The following is a 19344-nucleotide window of genomic DNA, read 5'->3' on the forward strand; positions in this document are numbered from 1 at the left end:
CACTGTTTTCCAGCAATTTTTATTTAGTACTACGTGAGTAGAAACATTTTAGCAACAACACTTAACATAAAATGTCTTTTGTACCTTAAAAGAAATCGAAACAAAAGAACAACAAATGTAAATATCTAGATCAGTAAAAAGAAGAGAAAAATTATTACAAACATCTGGATCACATTGTTTCATGGTTTCGCGAAAGATGTCGTAAAATAATCAATCGAGTAATCGAAACAGATTCTGGCCTTTCTCACGAGTGACCTTCCACCCAAAACAACCTCGATTACCTGTTCAGTTAGTGATATGACTGAACTTTCAGTTTTACACATCACTGCAAACAGCTTATGAAAGGTAAACAAAATTCAAACCAACTGTCAAATACATTCCCACCTTTTTTGGATGTTTCCATGGTATGTTTCGATATATTTTTTCACTGATCTTGGAAAATATATTGAAACGAAGTTCTATCATAAGAAAAATGACGGATAAACACTGTTCAATAAGCAATGTTGCAACACGACAATTTTCTTTGAAGTTTGACAAACGAAAAATTAAAAATCTCACCATGTTTTTATATGTGACAGCACTTTAAAAAAGGTCATGCATTCCTGCAACATCGGCAATTACACGAAAATGTGATGAATACTCTGTTTGTTTGAGAGCAATATACAATTACAGAGCAATATAATTAAATACAGAGTTTTTTTGTTTGTTTTGAAAGTAATCAAAAGCGACCGAAGAAACGTTCTCGGTTCTTACCGTTTTAATAAAGCACCGAAAATCGGAGGTTGTTTGAATTTTCAACAAACATAACGTGCATGAAAGTGTGTAAAACGCTAGTAAAATAGATGCCAAACCGTATATTAAAAGCTGCAGCTGACTAAACAAAGCTCATTGTTTTTTTTTCGTTCCAAACAACAAGCCTCAAATTGTGCGCTCCAATTCGACAACATTCGAACGGAGGGTAAAATATGCCTGCATCAATACACTTGCCAAGCAAACAAAGAACCGAAAGGCTCACATTTGCCGCGGAACGATATGATTTGTCATTTGTAATAGGTTTCCCGGGCGCAGGCGGGTTCGGGAAAAGCGAAACGCAGCCATCGGGGAGCGTTCATGTCAGCTGGAAAAACCCCTCGTTTGCCGTTTCGTTTCGCCGTGGCGTTTCCAGCGGTGTACCGAACCGAAAATAAAAAGAACAATGGCGGGAAAATAATGAAATTGGCAATGGTACCGTACAGCGTACACCCTACAACGCCAGGTTGTTTTTCCTTTTTCCTCCGCCTTCGTTCGGTAATTGCCTCCAGAGTGGATGCAACAATGTGCACTATTTGCAGTGATCATTCGCAACCGGAGCTCATGATAACTCAGCACAATGCATAAACAGTTGCAACCGTTTGTTCAGCGACCATCCCCTCCCCCCACTCACCGAACTTTCGCTGCGTGGAAAACCGGATCCTCCCCCCGGAACCGGGTGGGGTTAAAAAAAAGCAGAACGCCCGTGTTCGATATTACGTTGGACATTTGCATTCGTGATGCAAATGTTTGACTTTCATTTGCTAACCCGCCCCTCCTTCCCTTTCTCCATGCAAACAAATCCCTCGACGACTTCCCCCCGTTGAACTATCCCTTTTTCATACACCCATGCCCTTATTTGAACTGATTTTCCGGACCGAAATCGTCCCACGGGCGCACAAAAATAAACGTTCATCTACACCGGAATGAGGAAGTTCTGCGCTTAGTCAATCTCTTTTTCCTTCTCTCACTCTCTCTCTATCTCTCTCCCTGTTCTCGTTTTGCAGAATGGCACCGAACACTCGCGCTGCGCCTGACGAACATGAACGTCCCGGAGGTGGTCGACTATCGAGATACGGTAACGCTGTCCTGCAGCTACGATCTGGGCGCACACCAATTAAACTCCGTCAAATGGTACAAGGGCACTCAGGAGTTTTACAGGTAGGTACCAGGGGACGCCTCCACCTTCCCGCCGTTGCAATCAACGAGTACGGGCGAGGTAAAACCCGGACGTTCACTCGAACGTCGTCAGCCGACCCCAGCCATGCTGACTATGTTAAACCTTCAAAAAAAAAAAAAAAGAAAAAACCCCGTGGACCACCTGAACGCCACGTGGGTCTGGTGGAAAAGTATCAATTTGTGGAAAGCCGGCGGTAGATGGAACATCGAAATGAACGTCAGGTTGCAACCGAACCCGTGTGAGGACGGTGCGATAATTTGCGCACCTTTCCCTAGCTCCATCCCAGCTTGCTGGCGGAACCCGACCGATGTTGAAAGGGGGCTACGGAAAACATCCATCGACCGAACCGAAGGCCAGCTGCCATTCGGCAGGGGTTTCGAGGCCCCAAATATCCATTACATTTATTGCCCGCGTCTCAACCACGCCCGAGCCCCGCCCGATAATGAGCGCTAACGGTAACAAATCTGATCGAATCATACTGTTTTGCACTTGCTGGGCGGCCATCGCTCCACTCCATTTTTCCAACACATTCAAAGCTCCCGGTCCGAGGATTGATCCCTTTGGAAAGGAGTAACTTTGGTTGAAAGGTGGTCCCACTATGGGCCCAGAGAAAGAGAGAGAGCAAACAGAAAAAAAGCCAAGCTCCATTTGGGTTTCCGTCCAAGTAAACAGGTTTCCCAAGCAATGTTTTATTCAAAGTTCCAAAGTGTACACCGATGTCGAGTGGAGGGAGTACGAATTTAAAAGCAGAATTTCACTTTGTTGGAATTTGATGAAGTTTCACTCCTAGTTGTTAGCTATTCAAAACTATTCTAAACTAACTGAGGCGAACAAGTAAATAAAAACAGGGTGTCTCTCAGGAACATTGAGGGCACTAAAATCTAAAAATGAAACATGAAAAGGCTATAAAGTTGTGAAACACCTCAACTATCTTGAATAACAACAAAATATTTATTTCTTGGAAGCATTCATCACAAAATCAAACATTGATGACCCAGAAAATGGGAAAATACAGTTTCAATTGGAAAAAATTGTTTTTCAAAGTAAAAAAATTTCTTCAACGACTTTATACAATACAAACTAAACGATGTTACACTTTTGGTTGATAATCAAATCAAGGTAATCATGTATCTACTGAATCTAATTTGATTTAGACAAGTTTACAACATGTCGAGTGAAATCCGTATGGATTAGATGTAATAAACAAGTGTATAATGCTCTTCGTGGTGTATACAACAATTAAAATAATCAAAAACGACTGGAATTGAGATCCAAATGAGTCGTTAAAGAAATAAAAATTAATACAATCCAGGCTTGTTCTTAACATTTTATGAATAGTTCCGATACAAACATGCTAACTGGAATTATTAAAAACCAAAGAAAAGAGATAATAGAAGAGAGAGCAATATGAATATCGACGCAGTATCAGGACTACAAATACACCCGCCATAACCAAGACCTTCTCCGAAAGGAGCTTGCACACGATTGAACTCGTTAGTAGTTAGAGAAACAGATGCGTTCGGTTTTCACCTCGCCATGTCCATCGCATAGGTCATAGTGTTGGAGGTGGTGCGTATGTTCATTGCGTTTCGTCCGCTTCGCTCCACCCGCAGGTACGCGCCGATGCTGTTCCCGAAGGTCGTCACGTACCCGGTCGAGGGCATCGTCATCGCCATGGACCGGCCGACCATCTGCAACCAGTACCTCTGCTCGATCCGGCTGACGGAGCTGCAGCGGCGGTCGAGCGGCGAGTACCGGTGCGAAATATCGGGCGATGCGCCCGAGTTCAAGCTGGCGAACGGGACGCGCCATATGACGGTCGAGGCGCTGCCGCAGGAGGATCCCACCATCAGCGGGCTGAGCGCCAGCTACCTGCCGAACGAGCACATCGCGGCCAACTGCACCTCGGACCGCTCCAGTCTCGTCACGCGCCTCAGCTGGGCCATCAACGGGCGCACGGTAAGCCCACGAAGCGTTCACAATTAGCAGCCACACACACCCGAGGCGACCGGGGGTCGAATTCCACTTGGGAATAGTCCCTCCTCCACCAAAGGGGCCAGAAGGCCATTCCGATGTCAAGCGGAACGATCATCGCTCGCCATAACATTGTTGTAGCCGGTGTCGAATACTTTCGCCGCGTTCGATTGCCAGAGGACATCCATCGATTAGCGAATGGAATCGGAAAACTTTCACGCGAGCCAAATCAACGAGCCCGTGACGTTCCTGGAGTTTCGACCTAACTTCTTTACTTAAAATAGTTTTCCTCGAAGGTGGCGTAAAGTTTTGACAGATCAAAGCGAAACACACCGTGTATGGGAGATTGGGTTTTTCTTCAACAGAAGTCGTCGTTCTTTTTATCATTCATTCATTCGAATGGAAAGAAATAGAACTTTTTATTAACGCTTTTTAAACGATTACATTACTAACACCATTTTCGAGCCAAGATAAACATTGTTCAGCTGTATCCGTACACTGTACAACCGTAAGTAAACATTTGACGTTCAATCTAAGGTTAGTTCAAACGCTTAACACGTTCCGTACCAAGTGTTTTAGCACAATTTTTAGTACAATTTTTCAAATTACAATTTGTTCATAATATTTGTTAAACCGATTGTTTTCGAAGGCCAAGCAAAAACATAGCTTCCCAAAAATTTATATAAAATATTGCAATAATTTTTATGTTGCATTTACATTTATTTATGGGTCAAAAACTTATTTGTACTAAAACTGCTGTCACCCATATTTGGGTGACGCGGTACGGACCGTGTTAAATGAATATATTAATAAACATTTGACACCTCGAAGTTGTTGCGTTTACATGATATAGGGTTGACTTCATTTGCAAAGAACACTCCAATAAAAATGGACAAAATAAGTTGTTTTTATTTTTTTTTTATTTCGGGACGACATTTCTTCTTTATTTTCGTCAGGCCGTATCTTATGATATTCTGTAATATTCGTAAATCACTTAAATGAAATATTAAAACAAGCTCTTTGTGCTCAGCAGCTGACGTGCGCTGACATCGAGAGTATCAAATGTTTAGTTACGTTTGAACCATGCCCAGATAGGTATTAGCAATTTAGATGCATGTCAATTGTTTACTTACGGTTGAACAGTGTAATAGATGCAGCTGAATAGGCAAAGGTTACCTGGTCTCGAAAACGGTGTATTTCGTTACCAAACTAAAAACTTGAAGAGAAATGTACATTTTATTACCTTCTGATGCATAGTAATTAGCATCTGAGGATAGTGGTTAATACTACAGAAGAGTTATACTACAAAGTATAATTCGATGTTCAGTAAATTTGCAAACTGTTAAGTAAATTTTAAAACTAGAGTAAATTTGCAAATAAAACTTGCACATGTTGTTTTGATGTATATTGTTTTGTTTACTTCTGTAACATTGGATAATCCGGGCTCACTGTTACTAAACACCGACCCGGTACCGATTGCTATCCCTTAAAGGTCAGCAGTGTGTGGAGTAGTGTTCGATTCTCTACTGCTTGTTGTTTTATGTTGCACCAACCACAAATCGAGTCCGTAAGCCGTTGGGTTTTTACCTATTTGTCTCCACCGTTGCTGCTGATGGTTGCGGGTTTTTCCCTTCCCCCCCTCCTCCTACCTGGAGAGTTATGAGGGAGGGAGGGGGAATTGATTTGGTGAAGCGTGCGATTGGCAGAAAACCGCAAAATCCACCGTGGACACCAACGATGTTCGGTGGTAGCAACGTAGTAATAACGTGAGCTGACTGTATCGTATGGTTGTTTTTTTTCTTCTTTCTCCGTCCCCACTTTTCCATTTTCCTTTTCGGTTTCATCACCCGCACCCCCTCGCCAGGTCCCGATGGAGTACCTCCAGCAGCAGCAGGAGACGACGCTCGAGAGCGACGGGTTCGTCCTGCGCTACCGGACCCTGGAGATGCGCGTCCCTGTAGATAGGCTGGTGCAGCGCGAGCTGGACAACGTGATCCATATCAAATGCACCGCGACGCTGGACGCCGTGCCGCTTCCGGGGCGGGACGCGAAGGCTGTGATAGCGCTGCGCAGCCACCGGTCGTCGCTGTTCGGCTTCGGCGGCAACAGCCGGGCGGCGATGGCCGGCCACGTCCCCAGTGGCGGTAAGTTCACACCTGATTGCTGCCTTTCGACATACGGTCAGTCCCCGTCTCTCGTGGCGATGCGATTTTCCATTCTGCTGCGGGTTTTTTGTGTCGCTTTTCCCGTTGACCGTTTTTCTGATGACATACAATATTCTGGTAAAAGGAGCTACGTTCATTGGTGGATCAAAGTTTTCGAAAAGAACACTTCACTGTTTGCTTTACGATGGAAAACTAGGTTCATTATAATCATATGGTATTTATTTTCAAATCCTCTTACTCACGTAACGCTTATAAAAAGCCTAATTAGTTTAACACGTTGCGTACCAAGCGTTTTAGCACAATTTTTAGTACAATTTTTCTAAATACAATTTGTTTATAATATTTGTTAAACCGATTGTTTTCGAAGGGCAAGCAAAAACTTAGCTTCCCAAAATATTTGTATAAAATATTACAATAATTTTTATATTGCATTTTCATTTATTTATGGGTCAAACAATTTTTAGAACTAGAACTGCTGTCACCCTTATTTGGGTGACGCGGTACGGAACGTGTTAACACGTTTACTGCCAAGGATTTTCAGCAGACTTTCTTAGTACAACCTTTTTTAACACGTTGGCTGCCAAGCGTTTTGAGCACACTTTTTTAGAACGATCTTTTTTAATAAAATTTGCTTAAAACATTTATAAAACCAACGATTTTTGAAGGGTAAGCAAAAACCTAGCTTCTCAAAGAATTAACATAAAATATTACTACAATTTTTATGTTGCATTTTCATTTGAAACATTTTCATCAGTGTGAAATAAGATTGTACTAACTAAGTCAACGTGTTAACACGTTAACTGCCAAGCGTTTTTAGAACACATTTTTAGAACAATCTTTTTTAATATAATTTGTTCATAATATTTATTAAACCAACGATTTTTGAAGGCTAAGCAAAAACTTAGCTTCCCAAAAAATTGATATAAAATATAACTTTAATTTTTATGTTGCATTTTTATTTATTTATGGGTCAAAACCATTTTAGAACTGTGGTGACATGGCAGTCAACGTGTTAAGAGAGCTAATTTAAGAGATGCCAAGACAAAATGTCAAAGTAATTTGATAGGCGTTTTAAAACTACCGCAAAGAGGCTATCCATTTCAACAAATATTTCCCAAAGCCCCTTTTTCGATTGGCTTGGCTAAATCCCTCCTTTTGCATCGAAGGGAAACATATATTCAAAACCCTCGACCATTGTGATTGGAAACAATCTCGCTTCGAAGCGAACTCCGAAACATGCAACCGTTGCGCATTACGTAAGAGATAATCTAACGATGTGAGAGTGGCACAACAATGGGCCCGTAGGATAGCCAAGAGGCCTCCCGAGGATACTAATAGGAAAGGATTGGTTCAGCAAAAAAGATGGTTCAACAAAAAAAATGAAGAAAAAAAAGAAGGCTAAACAAACCCTTGCAGGCTGCAAACAATGAGAAAAAGTCTATTATGCTCCGAATGTGTAATGGAAACCGCATGCGGATGCGCACGGACCCCGGCCGGCCAAGTGGCCACCGCTTCAAGTTAATGCACTTCTTCTTAACTTGGGCAATCGGTCGAAACGTACCGTGTGTGTATGAATGTGTATTGTTAGCTCTTAAGAAAAGCCAACAAATCCAGCTTTCGTGGCTTTCCAGCATGCCATCGTTCGAGACCGGCTTTACGTGGTCAGGCCACTCGAGGACGTTCAATTGATGCCGGCCTCACCGGTGCACAGTGGCCACTGGGGGGTCACATTCAAAGGATAAAAGTCGCTGCTTAGAAAAATGCCCTCAGAAGTGCCCGAATGTGTATTTCCGCAGTTATTGACAAGTGTAGGAATTTGTTTACCAAATTGGTAACAAAAACACATCGTCAAAACAAAGCTCCGTCACTGTTGAAATTACTTCCTTTTAGAAACGTCACATGGACACGATGATATTTGTAAAACATTTTACTCTGGTCCATCCCAAACCAAACGTATGTGAAGTAAGGGATTATTCCATAATCGAGTCGAAAAACAAATCATTTCTAATTCCCCAATTTCTTAGAATCAGTAGTAGTAGAAAACACTCCTTTTTGGTAGGTTCTCACGATTATGGAATTTTATCTTATATACACAGCGATTTAGTATGTGACCTAGGTGTTCATTTAGACCGCAAGCTTAATTTAAGACAGCTTTTACAGATGCAATCGTTGCCAAAGCTGTTTGAACGTCAGGTTTGGTTCTCCGTGTTGTAAAAGATTTTGAGGAACCTTAGGCCCCGAGAGCCTTGTTTGAAATTTGATTCCGAGGAACCGTATTTGGAGATCACAATCCGCTCGTGCAACTAAAAAGGACCTATATTGATTTAAAAGACCCATTGGACTTACGATGTACGCACTCTCTCGAGAAATCTATCTCCTCTAAGGTATCACCGTTGGCCACGATTAATGTAATGAACTTAGGGCAAGCTTTTTGTAAGTGTAAAGATCCGGTTTTGTAGGCCAACTTGGCCAGATAACTTTAATGAACAATAAATAAATAAAATAACATCCACGATCGGTGCAATGGTCCCGGTGCCCACTGTGCGGCCGGTCGCTAGTGACGCTGGGCATACTTGCAGCAAAGGGCGTGCTGTCGGTAATTGATTCGACCGGAGCCGGGCAGACGATTGGAAATTTCAGGTTATGTGCGCTCAATCAGTAAAGTACAAGCCCGACGCTGCTTTCACTTATTATAGAAACAACCAAAGCTCCGCATCGAGCTCGGGGAGGTGAGAAGTCAAGCACGAAGGGGGGGGATTTTTGGTGCGGATTCCGAAGCTCCCCAACGATGGGATGTAAAGAAAAATAACGACCCTGGAACTGGACGACACAACAATAGCTGAAGACGAGCGAAAGGAAACGGTTCAGGTAGCTCCGACCGACATGTTGTGGTTCGTTCCCGAACTGAACCACAAACATCGGATGGAAAGGGCACGAGGGAAACGGACGTTGGTCACCCGTTGAGGGCCCCCCCACCGATCGAACGTGGGGAGAACCGCACCGTGCACTTCTGGGACTTGAGGATATTCACCGACGTTTCGAGGAGCAGAAAAGGAGTGAGAGCAAATTGGAAAGGCGCAAAATTTTCTGCAAAGAAAGCACAATTGCACTCGCTGGCTGGTTAGAGGTGGAACCACACGGGAAAGGTTTGGCGAACCGGGGAGGGCGGGAGGGAAGGTGTACCCTTCATCCAGTATACTTTTGATTTTATTCCGCTTCGCTTTCGGAATGCGATCGAGAACCCAGCAGAAGGCAGATGGTAAATGGGATTAATTCGAAACACCGCATCGAACCGACGGCACCTTGACGCTGGGTTGTAAACGGCGGTGGGGTTTCGTTTCGACTCCAGCCCGCTGCTGCTGTGTGGGCCTCCGTTTCCATCTCGCGTACTTTTTTCCTCCACCCGGGTACGGGATTCGGACCACTGTGAGTTGGAAACGGTTTCGAGTCTATTTCGAGAGATCAAAAACAATCGAAACAATAGACACGCCCGTCTGCGAGTACAACCGGAGCTGCAAAACGAGTGTGCCCCGGTCGACCAGCTCTCCGGTTCCAGGCGCATCTGCTTCTGCGATTCCGAGTTTGCTAGTTGAACCGAACGAAAATCGAACCAACGAGGGTTCTGAAGGAAGTAGCAACGAGGGGGGATGTACGAATCCCAAGCGGAAAAACAATAGGCACCGGCTAGGCAGACACTCGAGCACTGGCAGCCACTGGGTTCATTTCTTCATTCGAGTGGAGCGAACAGCTTCAAGACGGAGCTGCAACTGTCGGTTCATTGGCGGAGGGGAAAATGGCACAAATAATGCCTCCGATCCGGCCGGGGGATCGGGGTTTCGATTTTCAGCCCATCTGCCAGCCATTTCGATGCCTCACTCCTACTCCACCTTCCCTCCCCCCCCCCCCCCCGCACTAGCCAACACCGTATCAAAGCATTTTGCGTACTCAAATTTATATTGCCAGCTGCCTTTCGGTGCAACTCCAATCAAACTATCATATTTCTCCTCGTTCACTTCGGCCAAGATTGCACCGTAAGAAGATCCCTTTCATCATCCACACCCCCCGCCGCCTCCGTTCCCCGCGGCCCCCGACTCCGTCAACCATTCGGCGTGTCTATTTTCCTAATGTCCCGTACTGCGCCGGCACGGAAAATGGTGGCGCACGGTGCGGCCTACCGTTTCGAATTCGACGAAAATGCGATTTCTCTGGAAAATGGCCGACCTCTGTGAATTAATTCACGGCAAGCGACTGCCTGCACTTGAAGTAAATATATAACGCTGGGACAAAGTAAGATTATAACAGAAGAGATGTACAAAAATATTGATACATACAACCCTAAATGCGCAGTTCGTATTATTTAGAAAATCATAATACACAGAAACTGAAGAATGAAACACTGTTTCTCTGAATAATAACCAATTCCTTTACCGGGTTTCATTAAGTACTCCAACTTTCACATAGATTCCGGGGTTAAAAATGGAAAACGATTGAATGAAAATTAATAATTCACGGCAAGCGACTGCCTGTGAAGCAAATGTATGAAACCAGCACCAACTAAGATAATGACAAAAGAAATACAATAATATTACTAGATACAACCCTAAATTCACTATTTTTTTATTTAGAAAATTCAAAAACTGAAGGATGAAGCACTGTTTCTCTGAATAGTCACCAATTTCTCCACCGGGTTTTTAAAGGTACTCCAACTTTCACATAGATTCCGGGGTTAAAAATGGAAAACGAGTGAATGAAAATTAATAATTTACGTGAATTAATTCACGGCAAGCGACTGCCTGTGAAGTAAATGTATGAAACTATCAACAACTAAGGTTATGACAGAAGAAATACCCTAAATTCACTTTTTTTTTTATTTCAATTAAACGATCTATTCGCTTTCGTTGAAACAGAAACTGAAGAGTAAAGCACCATTTCTCTGAATAGTAATCATTTTCTCTACCGGGTTTTGTGGTTACTCCAACTTTTGCATAGATTGCGGGGTTGAAAAGGGAAAACGAGTAAATGAAAATTAATAACTTACGTGAATTAATTCACTGCATCAAACTAGAACCAACTAAAATTATGACAGAAGATATACGGTAAAATTGACAGATACAACCCTAAAGTTCTCAGTTTGTTTTATTACAGAAAATCAAAATCACGTCTTCAGTGAAACAGAAACTAAAGGATGAAGTTTTTCTGAATAATAATCAATTTCTCCTCCGGGATTTATTGGTTACTCCAACTTTTACAAGGATTCCAGGGTTAAAAATCGGAACATATGTCCATTGGTTGATTTAAATTTTTCAGCTTCTACCATCAACATTATTGTCCACAGCGACATCCGACTGCTGGCGCACTGTGCGAACATCAGCCGCACGGGATAGGTATCTAAGCAAGAGTCTCATCAGGAATATTTTGTGTGTGCGACTCGGTGTGTGTGTGTGTGTGTGTGTTTTTTTTCTTTCTCCTTTCTTTTGTTTCGGAGCGCTCAGTTTCCGATGGATAAAGTTTCCCAGGGGGGGAGGGGGGGGGGGTTTCATTTCGGCCTCTCGGTAATGGAAGGCTGCTGACGAGCACTCGACTCGAGGCCCGTACTTTGGGCGCCTTGCGGTAGGCCAACGAGTAGGCTCGGCTTAGCACTTTGGGGGTGAAAGTAGAGAAGAACAAAAAAGGAAATACGTGAGGGAAAGCAAAACAACGCAAAACAAATGCCCAAGAAAATGGGAAAACAAAAGTTCATCTCTATTCCGGGTCTATTGATCACACACACACACACACGCCGGAATGGTTGAAACGGAAACCCGACGCCTGTATTCGAGCAGGCCCTGATCCGCCTACTATCGGACCGGATGCTGCAAGTGGGCTGGATTTACAGAAATTGATATCGAAACCGTAGCACACTTCGATGCCGAACGCCATATTACATCCCGAGGATAGGATGCCTCCCCCTACACCCCCCCACCCCCATCGAACGCTTCGATGAATGTTTGTTTATCTGCACAGACGCATACTCCCCTTGCCGTGTGCCCGATTTCAAGCAAAGGTTCGGGTGATCAATCATGTGTTAACTTTTATATTAAAATTTACAGCCTGCCAGCCTTCCTACCCGATTGGAACTGCCTCAGGCCAACCATTACGGCCTCCCACTCGTTTTCGTTCCTTCTCTCTCGCTCTCGCCAACACTTGAAACTACAAAGGTTTGCCCCCCAAACCCGAACCTGGCTCATCTGGCGTATGACAGCTGCGGCTGGAAGATGAGTTGAGTTGATGAATTTGCGGAACCACTGTTTGTGATTTTTCTTTTTTTTGTTTCCATCCCGATTCCCCTCACCTCAAATGGCGATAAACCCATCCATCGATGACAACGTTGTGATGGTGTGGTTGGGGGAGAAAAAACTAAAGCTGTGCTGAAGAAACTATCGAGTCAATAATAGACTGATGAAACTTGCTGGTTCAATGGAAGTCTAATAAGCCTTATGAGCGGACTGATATTATTTGCCACTAATATTTTCACATTGAGACATGAATAACGAGAGAGATTGAATATATTTTATCTAATTAGAGTTTCGTAGGGTATCACCTTTATTCATAGATAATGTTCACCTTACGGCTTTAGTAGAATATCTTTTCCTTTGCCTTGTTTTGGTCTAATCTTTATTACATTACATTTATTACATTTATTAGATTTATTTATGTTCGCAAATTCATCATGCTTCTCCAATTCATTCATGCTTTCATGTTCTCAAATTCGCCAAAGGATTCAATCACTGGAGAGCAATTTCAAACGTATTGTGCGACCATTAAAAATCAAAATATAACATAATAGCTATTTAAAAATTATAAACAAGATCCTCTCTTAACAACACAATAGATTTGATTTTGTTACAAAATGTGTAACAAAATGAAATAAATATAAATGAGCAAAGTGTTAAACAGAGCTTTTTCCAATAGAAAATTATCATATCGCCTCGGTTGAGGGCTTGGATGCAGTAATGAACAGCATGATTCGGATAGTAAGGGAAATGTTTTTACTTGCCTAAATTGCTTAGGTCAATATGGAAATTTTTTAAAGTTAAATATTGAACAACATGCAAACAGTGGCAAAGTAAATTACATATTACATCATATTGTTGATGCCTAATTTCTTCCTAAGATAAGAGTTTAGAAAACCAAATCAAATTTTCATTGACGAACTGAAACATGAAACAACTGGAATGGATAATTAATGCTTAAGCTTATGTTGAACTATTAGTCGTTTATTCCAGAATAGAGTGATGATTTAATTAACTTTCAAATTACTTCAACTTTGCATTTCTGTCGTGTTTTCAGCGTGTTGCATTTGTTTTCCAATATAGTTCTTTTCTTTTCTTTCTGTGCAGAACATGTTTCCGTTTTAGTTCTTTCATACACACACTCGTTTTGGAGTTCAATTGTCACGGACCCTTGTTCCTTAGCCGCCCTCACACACATAGCGGAATGGAGACTATTTTCAGTATATTGCAGCTCGTAAAAAGGTAGCGAATAAAACGGGACAAAATAAGAGCGAAACAAATCTGCCCACGGCCTCGGCGGGCTCGGTGCGTAATTACGCCCTGCGTGGAGACGGCCTTGGAAGTTTCCACCTCCCGTCGGAGGAGGGGGTGAGGGGGAAACAAAAATAAACTTTGACTGTTTCGGGTGTGCGCGGGAAGCCCATTACCCCGGGGACTAACGTCTGAGCCGTTATCGAAGTGAATAATAATCGATCCTGCCGTGACGATAACAAGCGCGAGGTGGAGGACAAAAGGTGGCGCCGGGGGGGGGGAGGAGAGGGAGAGGAAAATCCAAAGGATCAACTGCAAACGCCCGGCCATATAAACTGGATGCGAAGCAGTTTTCGTACTTTTCGTACTCGCTATATATCTCTGCCTGCCTTCCGTACCAGCCGCATCTCGGGCGGGTTTTCGCCCGGGTTGACATCATTCTTGGGGCCCACCCCAACCCCTCCCCCCCCACCCAGTCGCCATTAACGTCCTAGGGAAAATGGAAATAAAATCGTATATTTTATTAGTAAGTAATAAAGTCAAGTCGCTCCCGGTTGACTTTCGATCGAGTGTCAGAAAACTTTTGATCTTTCCATCCACACAAATCCTTCCTTTATTGTTTCCTCCACCCGCGCGCGACGGTGCTCCCTTCCCTTCTCTAACCCACACAACTGCACCGTACACAAGTTTGTAACCGTGCTGCCTTGCAGCCTTGAACGGCGAGTATCGTCGGCGTAAGAGATGTGATTGATCCTTGTGGAATTACATTACGATGGGAAGGGGGAGGGCGTTACGGTGGGGTTCGCAACATAAACTTCTCGCGGTTCAGAACGAGTGGCATGAGAAGAGAGGGAGGGAGGGAGGGAGAGAGAGAGCGAAGGGGGATGGACCCAAACCGAACGAACGGAACGCCATCAATTTACAGCATCATGAGAACGGGCTAACATTACCATAAATCCGCTCTCTATGTTTGTTCTTACGAATTTGATTTTTTGTTTTGCTTTGTTGTACCACCGAAGAGTTTTCTCGGGCATCTCGGAGATGGAGAAACGAAGCAGCGGAAGCGGAAAAGAGATCGGAAAGGAATCGGCCACGAAGTGTGGGCAAATAAAAACACCAAAGCACCGACCGAGCAGGCCGTCGTTGCGGATTGGCGAATGAATGTTTGAAGAAGTGTCGGACGATGGGAAAAAAAAACTACAGTGGGAAGGAGATATCACTCCAAACTGAGAAGGTGGAAAAGAACGGGCCAAAATCGGCAGAACGCAAGCAGTCGAATGAGTTATTGGAACCTCTGCCCGAGGCCAAGAGAATAGGAGCATATGCAGTGAGGCTTATTTAAAATTTATAATATCGATGCGGCACACAAATGGTGATGGAACGAGAGAAGTGAGGCTGAATACTTCACCAATGTTCCATCGAGCCCACTATGGTACTTTAAGACGAAACAGGCGAGGGCAATCGGTTGGGTGCATCTTTCCTTTCCTTATCCCTTTATACTGCGACAAAATCAACAATTGCTAACCGCAAAATCTTGATATATAATCATGAGAAAATGTGATATAAAGTGAGCAAAGAAGAAAGCTTACTTCAAAATAAAAGAACAAAGCAAGGTCTGTGCAAGGTCCTGTCAACAGTGCCGTTTCTTGAGCGAGCGCCTTGGTTTAAGAACTAAAGTCATACGTAAATTTAAATTTCAACAAATAGTGTATTTTTTGTCCATTTCATTTTTATAGTACAGCTAAAACATAGCGACTTAAATGTAAAACACTTTTTTGATATGAAACATTTGAGGAAAATTTGAATCACATTTTAAAATAAAGAGATCGAAAGATCAATTTATAGAGCAATATAACAAATATCAGTTGGGAATTGTTTTGCAAACAATCAAAGCAAAAGTAAGCAACCCCCGATACAAAAATATAGAATTGAGAAAGGAAAGAAACATGTGAACGATTTCGAAGTAACTCTGTCGACTAATATAAAATACCACGAAAAGAAACGCCAAGTAAACAAAACACCATTGCAACAAACACGACGGTTCCATCCTCGGTACGATGCACCGATTGCATTTACAAATGTAATCCTCTTGCGTTTTTACGGTCAATTGAATGGCTGCAACCGGCGTCTGGTTGTACGATAACGAGCGCTTTTCCGCTTGGAAGGCGATGGCAGAGCGGTCCTTGTGTGGAGATGAAACAACAGCGATGCCGACCGGAGGGCCGAAGAAGAATGGAGGGGTTTTCTGTTGTGCTGTGAGGATACCTTCGATGCAAAGGTGGTATAAATTAAATGTTAACACTACAAAATCGGTGGATTTTTATACGGTATTTAAAGGAAAAGCTTTCCCCGGCAGTGTTGAAGTTAGAAGCCCACAAAGCGATACCAAATCGACAAAAACAAAACAACAAGGCACACTATTCCGCATCTAAATCCAGGTAAATAACTCCTCCGCCCCTTTCTCACCCCCGCAGGCGATAAAAGCTACGGCAGGGAACAATCTCTGAGGCCCGTAAAAGAGGGATAACGCGCCAAAAGCGCCCGGGGATTACTGGGGGGGGGGGCGGGGGGGGCGACAATAAGCGCGCTAGTTTATCGGGCCGGTTTACGGGCGGGTTAAGGAAAAACCCCGGTCGGCACAATATTGCACCGTGCGGAGGGAGGGAGGAGGTTTTGAAGATTTTCCCGCCCGCTGCATGCCAACGTCTAGGAAAGAGCCTCCTGTGGTAAAGGGGAGGGTGTGCTGCGAGGAAGGAGAGTGTTTTGTGGGGAAAAAAACTTTGGCTGGATATTTTTCCCTCATCGTTGCTAGGTTGTTGGGTTTTTTTTTATACTTTTATTTTTCCGCTGGATTCATCTTACGTCGGAGCAACGGATTCTTGACGCAATCCCTACTCCAACGCTTGGCGAAGAGGGAGGGGAGGAAAAGGGTGTTCAGTAGGGTGAGGAGGGTGGTTAGAAAATGCTGAAAATGATTTGCAGCGTACCATGAAACACACGTTTAACAGCAGTTTCCTTTCCCATCTTCCTTTCGGTAAGCGACATTCAATAAAGAGGATGGAAAAGACAGGTGCGGGAGGGGTGGGGGCGGGAGCCAAAAAACCAAACAAATAAAGCTGACTTCCACCCAAAGCGGGGGGGGTGGGGGGGGGGGGGAAACCCGGCACTCGGTTGGGAATCGCAGCCCTTGCGACTTTTTCTGCCTCGTTTCGCTTGGATGTTGACGCACAGTGGTGCAAATTGAAGGAGAAATATTACCTGCAGCACACACACACACACACACACATTTCCTTACCGACTGCAAGCGAAAGCGGGGAAAAATAAACAGAGACAAAAAGTGGAACGCATGCGAGGTTCGCCGTTCGTCGAAAACTCCGGGGTAGCAAAGGATCAAAGTGAAGGTGAAAGTAAATAAAATTCGCACTGAATTATGTATCACGCCATGCAAGCGCAGGTGCACGATCATTTGCAAAGGCACCGTCGTGATGGTAGGTGGGAGAGGGGAGGGGTTGGTGCGGAGGCGGGTTCAGGGTTAAGGGTGAAACGTAAATTGAAATTGGATTATTTCCACGCCGGTGCCTTTCGTGTGCGTTTTTGACGAATTATTGCCGAGCTGACTGTAACTCCACAAGGGTTGCGTTGGGGTAGAAGGGAACGGGCACGAGGGTGGGTTGGTGGAATCAATGGGATTACACATACCGGTCTTACTTACGCCCACCCCCGGCTCCCGCCCACCTCGTGAACCTCGTGAAGAACCATTGAATTTACGCCATCGTTGCTGCTATTTATGTCTCATCATTTCCACAAAACCCTAAGTGCCCTTTGCGCTCGATGGACTCGGAAGTGGGAGGGTGAAAAGAAGACGAGGATAGGCGCTTGGAATCATCATTACTGCCATTCCCCGCCCACACCGGCCCGGCCCCCGGGATCTGACTGGGGTGCTTAAGTGTTTGTAATTAAATTTACTCCTCTAATAACCGTAATGTGCGCCGCTTTCGAAACCCGCTCTCCACATCACTAAAACCCAAATATACGTGAGCTTGCGAAGAGTCGGCATCAAACAGCGATCACGGTTCATTACAGCTAGGGCTGCGGTTCACTTACGATAGCATCGGTTTGGCGGACAGTTCCTAACATTGATCCTGTGCGATTATTGGTGTGACGCTTCGTGAATCTTTCGCTTGGGGGTATGATTTATGAATCTTTCCACTGGCTCGTAAATCATTGAAGCATGATGGTGGCTTCAGATATCATTTTATAGCTAGATGTTTTCATTTCATTTCACTTTTCATTCGTTCTTTAACCTAGAGGAAAGTCAATTATTAGTTATTTGCTATTTGCTTATTTATTGGGTCCTTCGGGGATTATTTCTCTACATGAACACTTATGGACCATGCAAAACGAGCACGCAAAGGGTCACGAAAATTGGCTTGGGACATGTTGAAGTTAAACAGGTTTGAATTCTCATTGAATTCGATGAACTATCACAGATTAAAGATTTTATTTCACTTATTTAGCAATGAACGGGTGCAACTTGTATGGCATCAGGTTGTACAAGCTCATATTGCATGCAAGAATGCTATGCAACCTGTTGCCTCGTGCTAGATTAGGAAAATAATCCTAACCAACAGGCACGATTCTCTATGCTCTCGATTTGAAGTAACTAGCCACTAACTAGCCACGAATGATTAATATTATCACTCTGTCCACAATAATAAAATATGAACAAAGTAATCACGTGCATTTACTTTAGACAAAAACTACCAAACAGTTTTCCTCCTTAACTTTGCATTGATTATTATAGCAATCAACTCGAGTTGGGAAAGTGTAAAGATGCTTGGATTACTCAAATACTTTTCATGTTGAAATTGATACTGGGCCCTGGCCTTATGAAAAACGTTCAAATAACAAGGCAAACAACAGCAAAACTAAAAGCAAAATGCTCGACAGCGGGTAACTAACAAGGTTCTTCAAGTAATTTAGTAGAAAAAAAGCAAAACAAAGTAAAACACAAAAAGAAAAGATGGTAAATTTCCTTCACATTGGCTTTTCGTGCCTTGAAACACATACAAAACAGAAAAACATGTAAAACACGGTCACAAACAAAACTAAAATATTGCTAAGATGCACAAACCAACCGGAATGTAATCAAGAGCTTACTCCGTTGGGCAATACTTAGAAACCGAAGGAGATTTGCCTTTTTGAAGAACCTTTGCCTTCTTGTCAAAATGAGTTTCATTCAAACAAATTTTCAGTTCAAATTTAAACACCAAAAATTGTTTACGTCGTTCTGCCAATTGGTTCAACGTAGTAACCACTTGTTTGTTTTCTTTCCCCCGATTGGTTACAGCCCAGCCGCTGATGCTCTTCGCGTCGATCGCCATCGCTAGCCTGCGGTGGTACAGTGGGCAGGATATGCGTCTTCTGCTGGACACACGACCCTGAACGACACGCCAAAAAAAAAACAAAGCAGTAACTATTGGTTTCCGGATGTAACGAATACGACATGGCCAGCGCTGGCGAAGACAACTCCGGCCGACCTTGGCGCAGAAATAAGGACGACAAGGAAGCCATCACAACCAAGCGGAAATCAAACCCATCGGTAATGCTTTGATTCGAACCGGGGAGGGGAGAAAAGTGGGGTGAGTTTTCACAACACACATGCAAGAGAGAAGCTCACCCGGGATCGGCAGTGATTAAAATAATGCATGTC

The 19344-nt window shown here is 43.6% G+C and overlaps 1 protein-coding gene across 1 annotated transcript in view; it reads left to right on the top strand.

The window, feature by feature from the left end:
• Window positions 1-19076, top strand: part of LOC131269257 (uncharacterized) — a 51833-nt gene extending 32757 nt beyond the window's left edge. Inside the window, exons 2-6 of the mRNA XM_058271606.1 lie at window positions 1797-1950; window positions 3583-3928; window positions 5808-6074; window positions 11416-11455; window positions 18982-19076. Coding sequence (XP_058127589.1) covers window positions 1797-1950; window positions 3583-3928; window positions 5808-6074; window positions 11416-11455; window positions 18982-19076 — 902 coding nt within the window. The remainder of the gene's footprint in view (window positions 1-1796; window positions 1951-3582; window positions 3929-5807; window positions 6075-11415; window positions 11456-18981) is intronic.
• The last annotated feature ends 268 nt before the right edge of the window (window positions 19077-19344 follow it).

The sequence above is a fragment of the Anopheles coustani genome, chromosome X (assembly GCF_943734705.1).
Source record: "Anopheles coustani chromosome X, idAnoCousDA_361_x.2, whole genome shotgun sequence".
NCBI classification, from domain to species: domain Eukaryota; kingdom Metazoa; phylum Arthropoda; class Insecta; order Diptera; family Culicidae; genus Anopheles; species Anopheles coustani.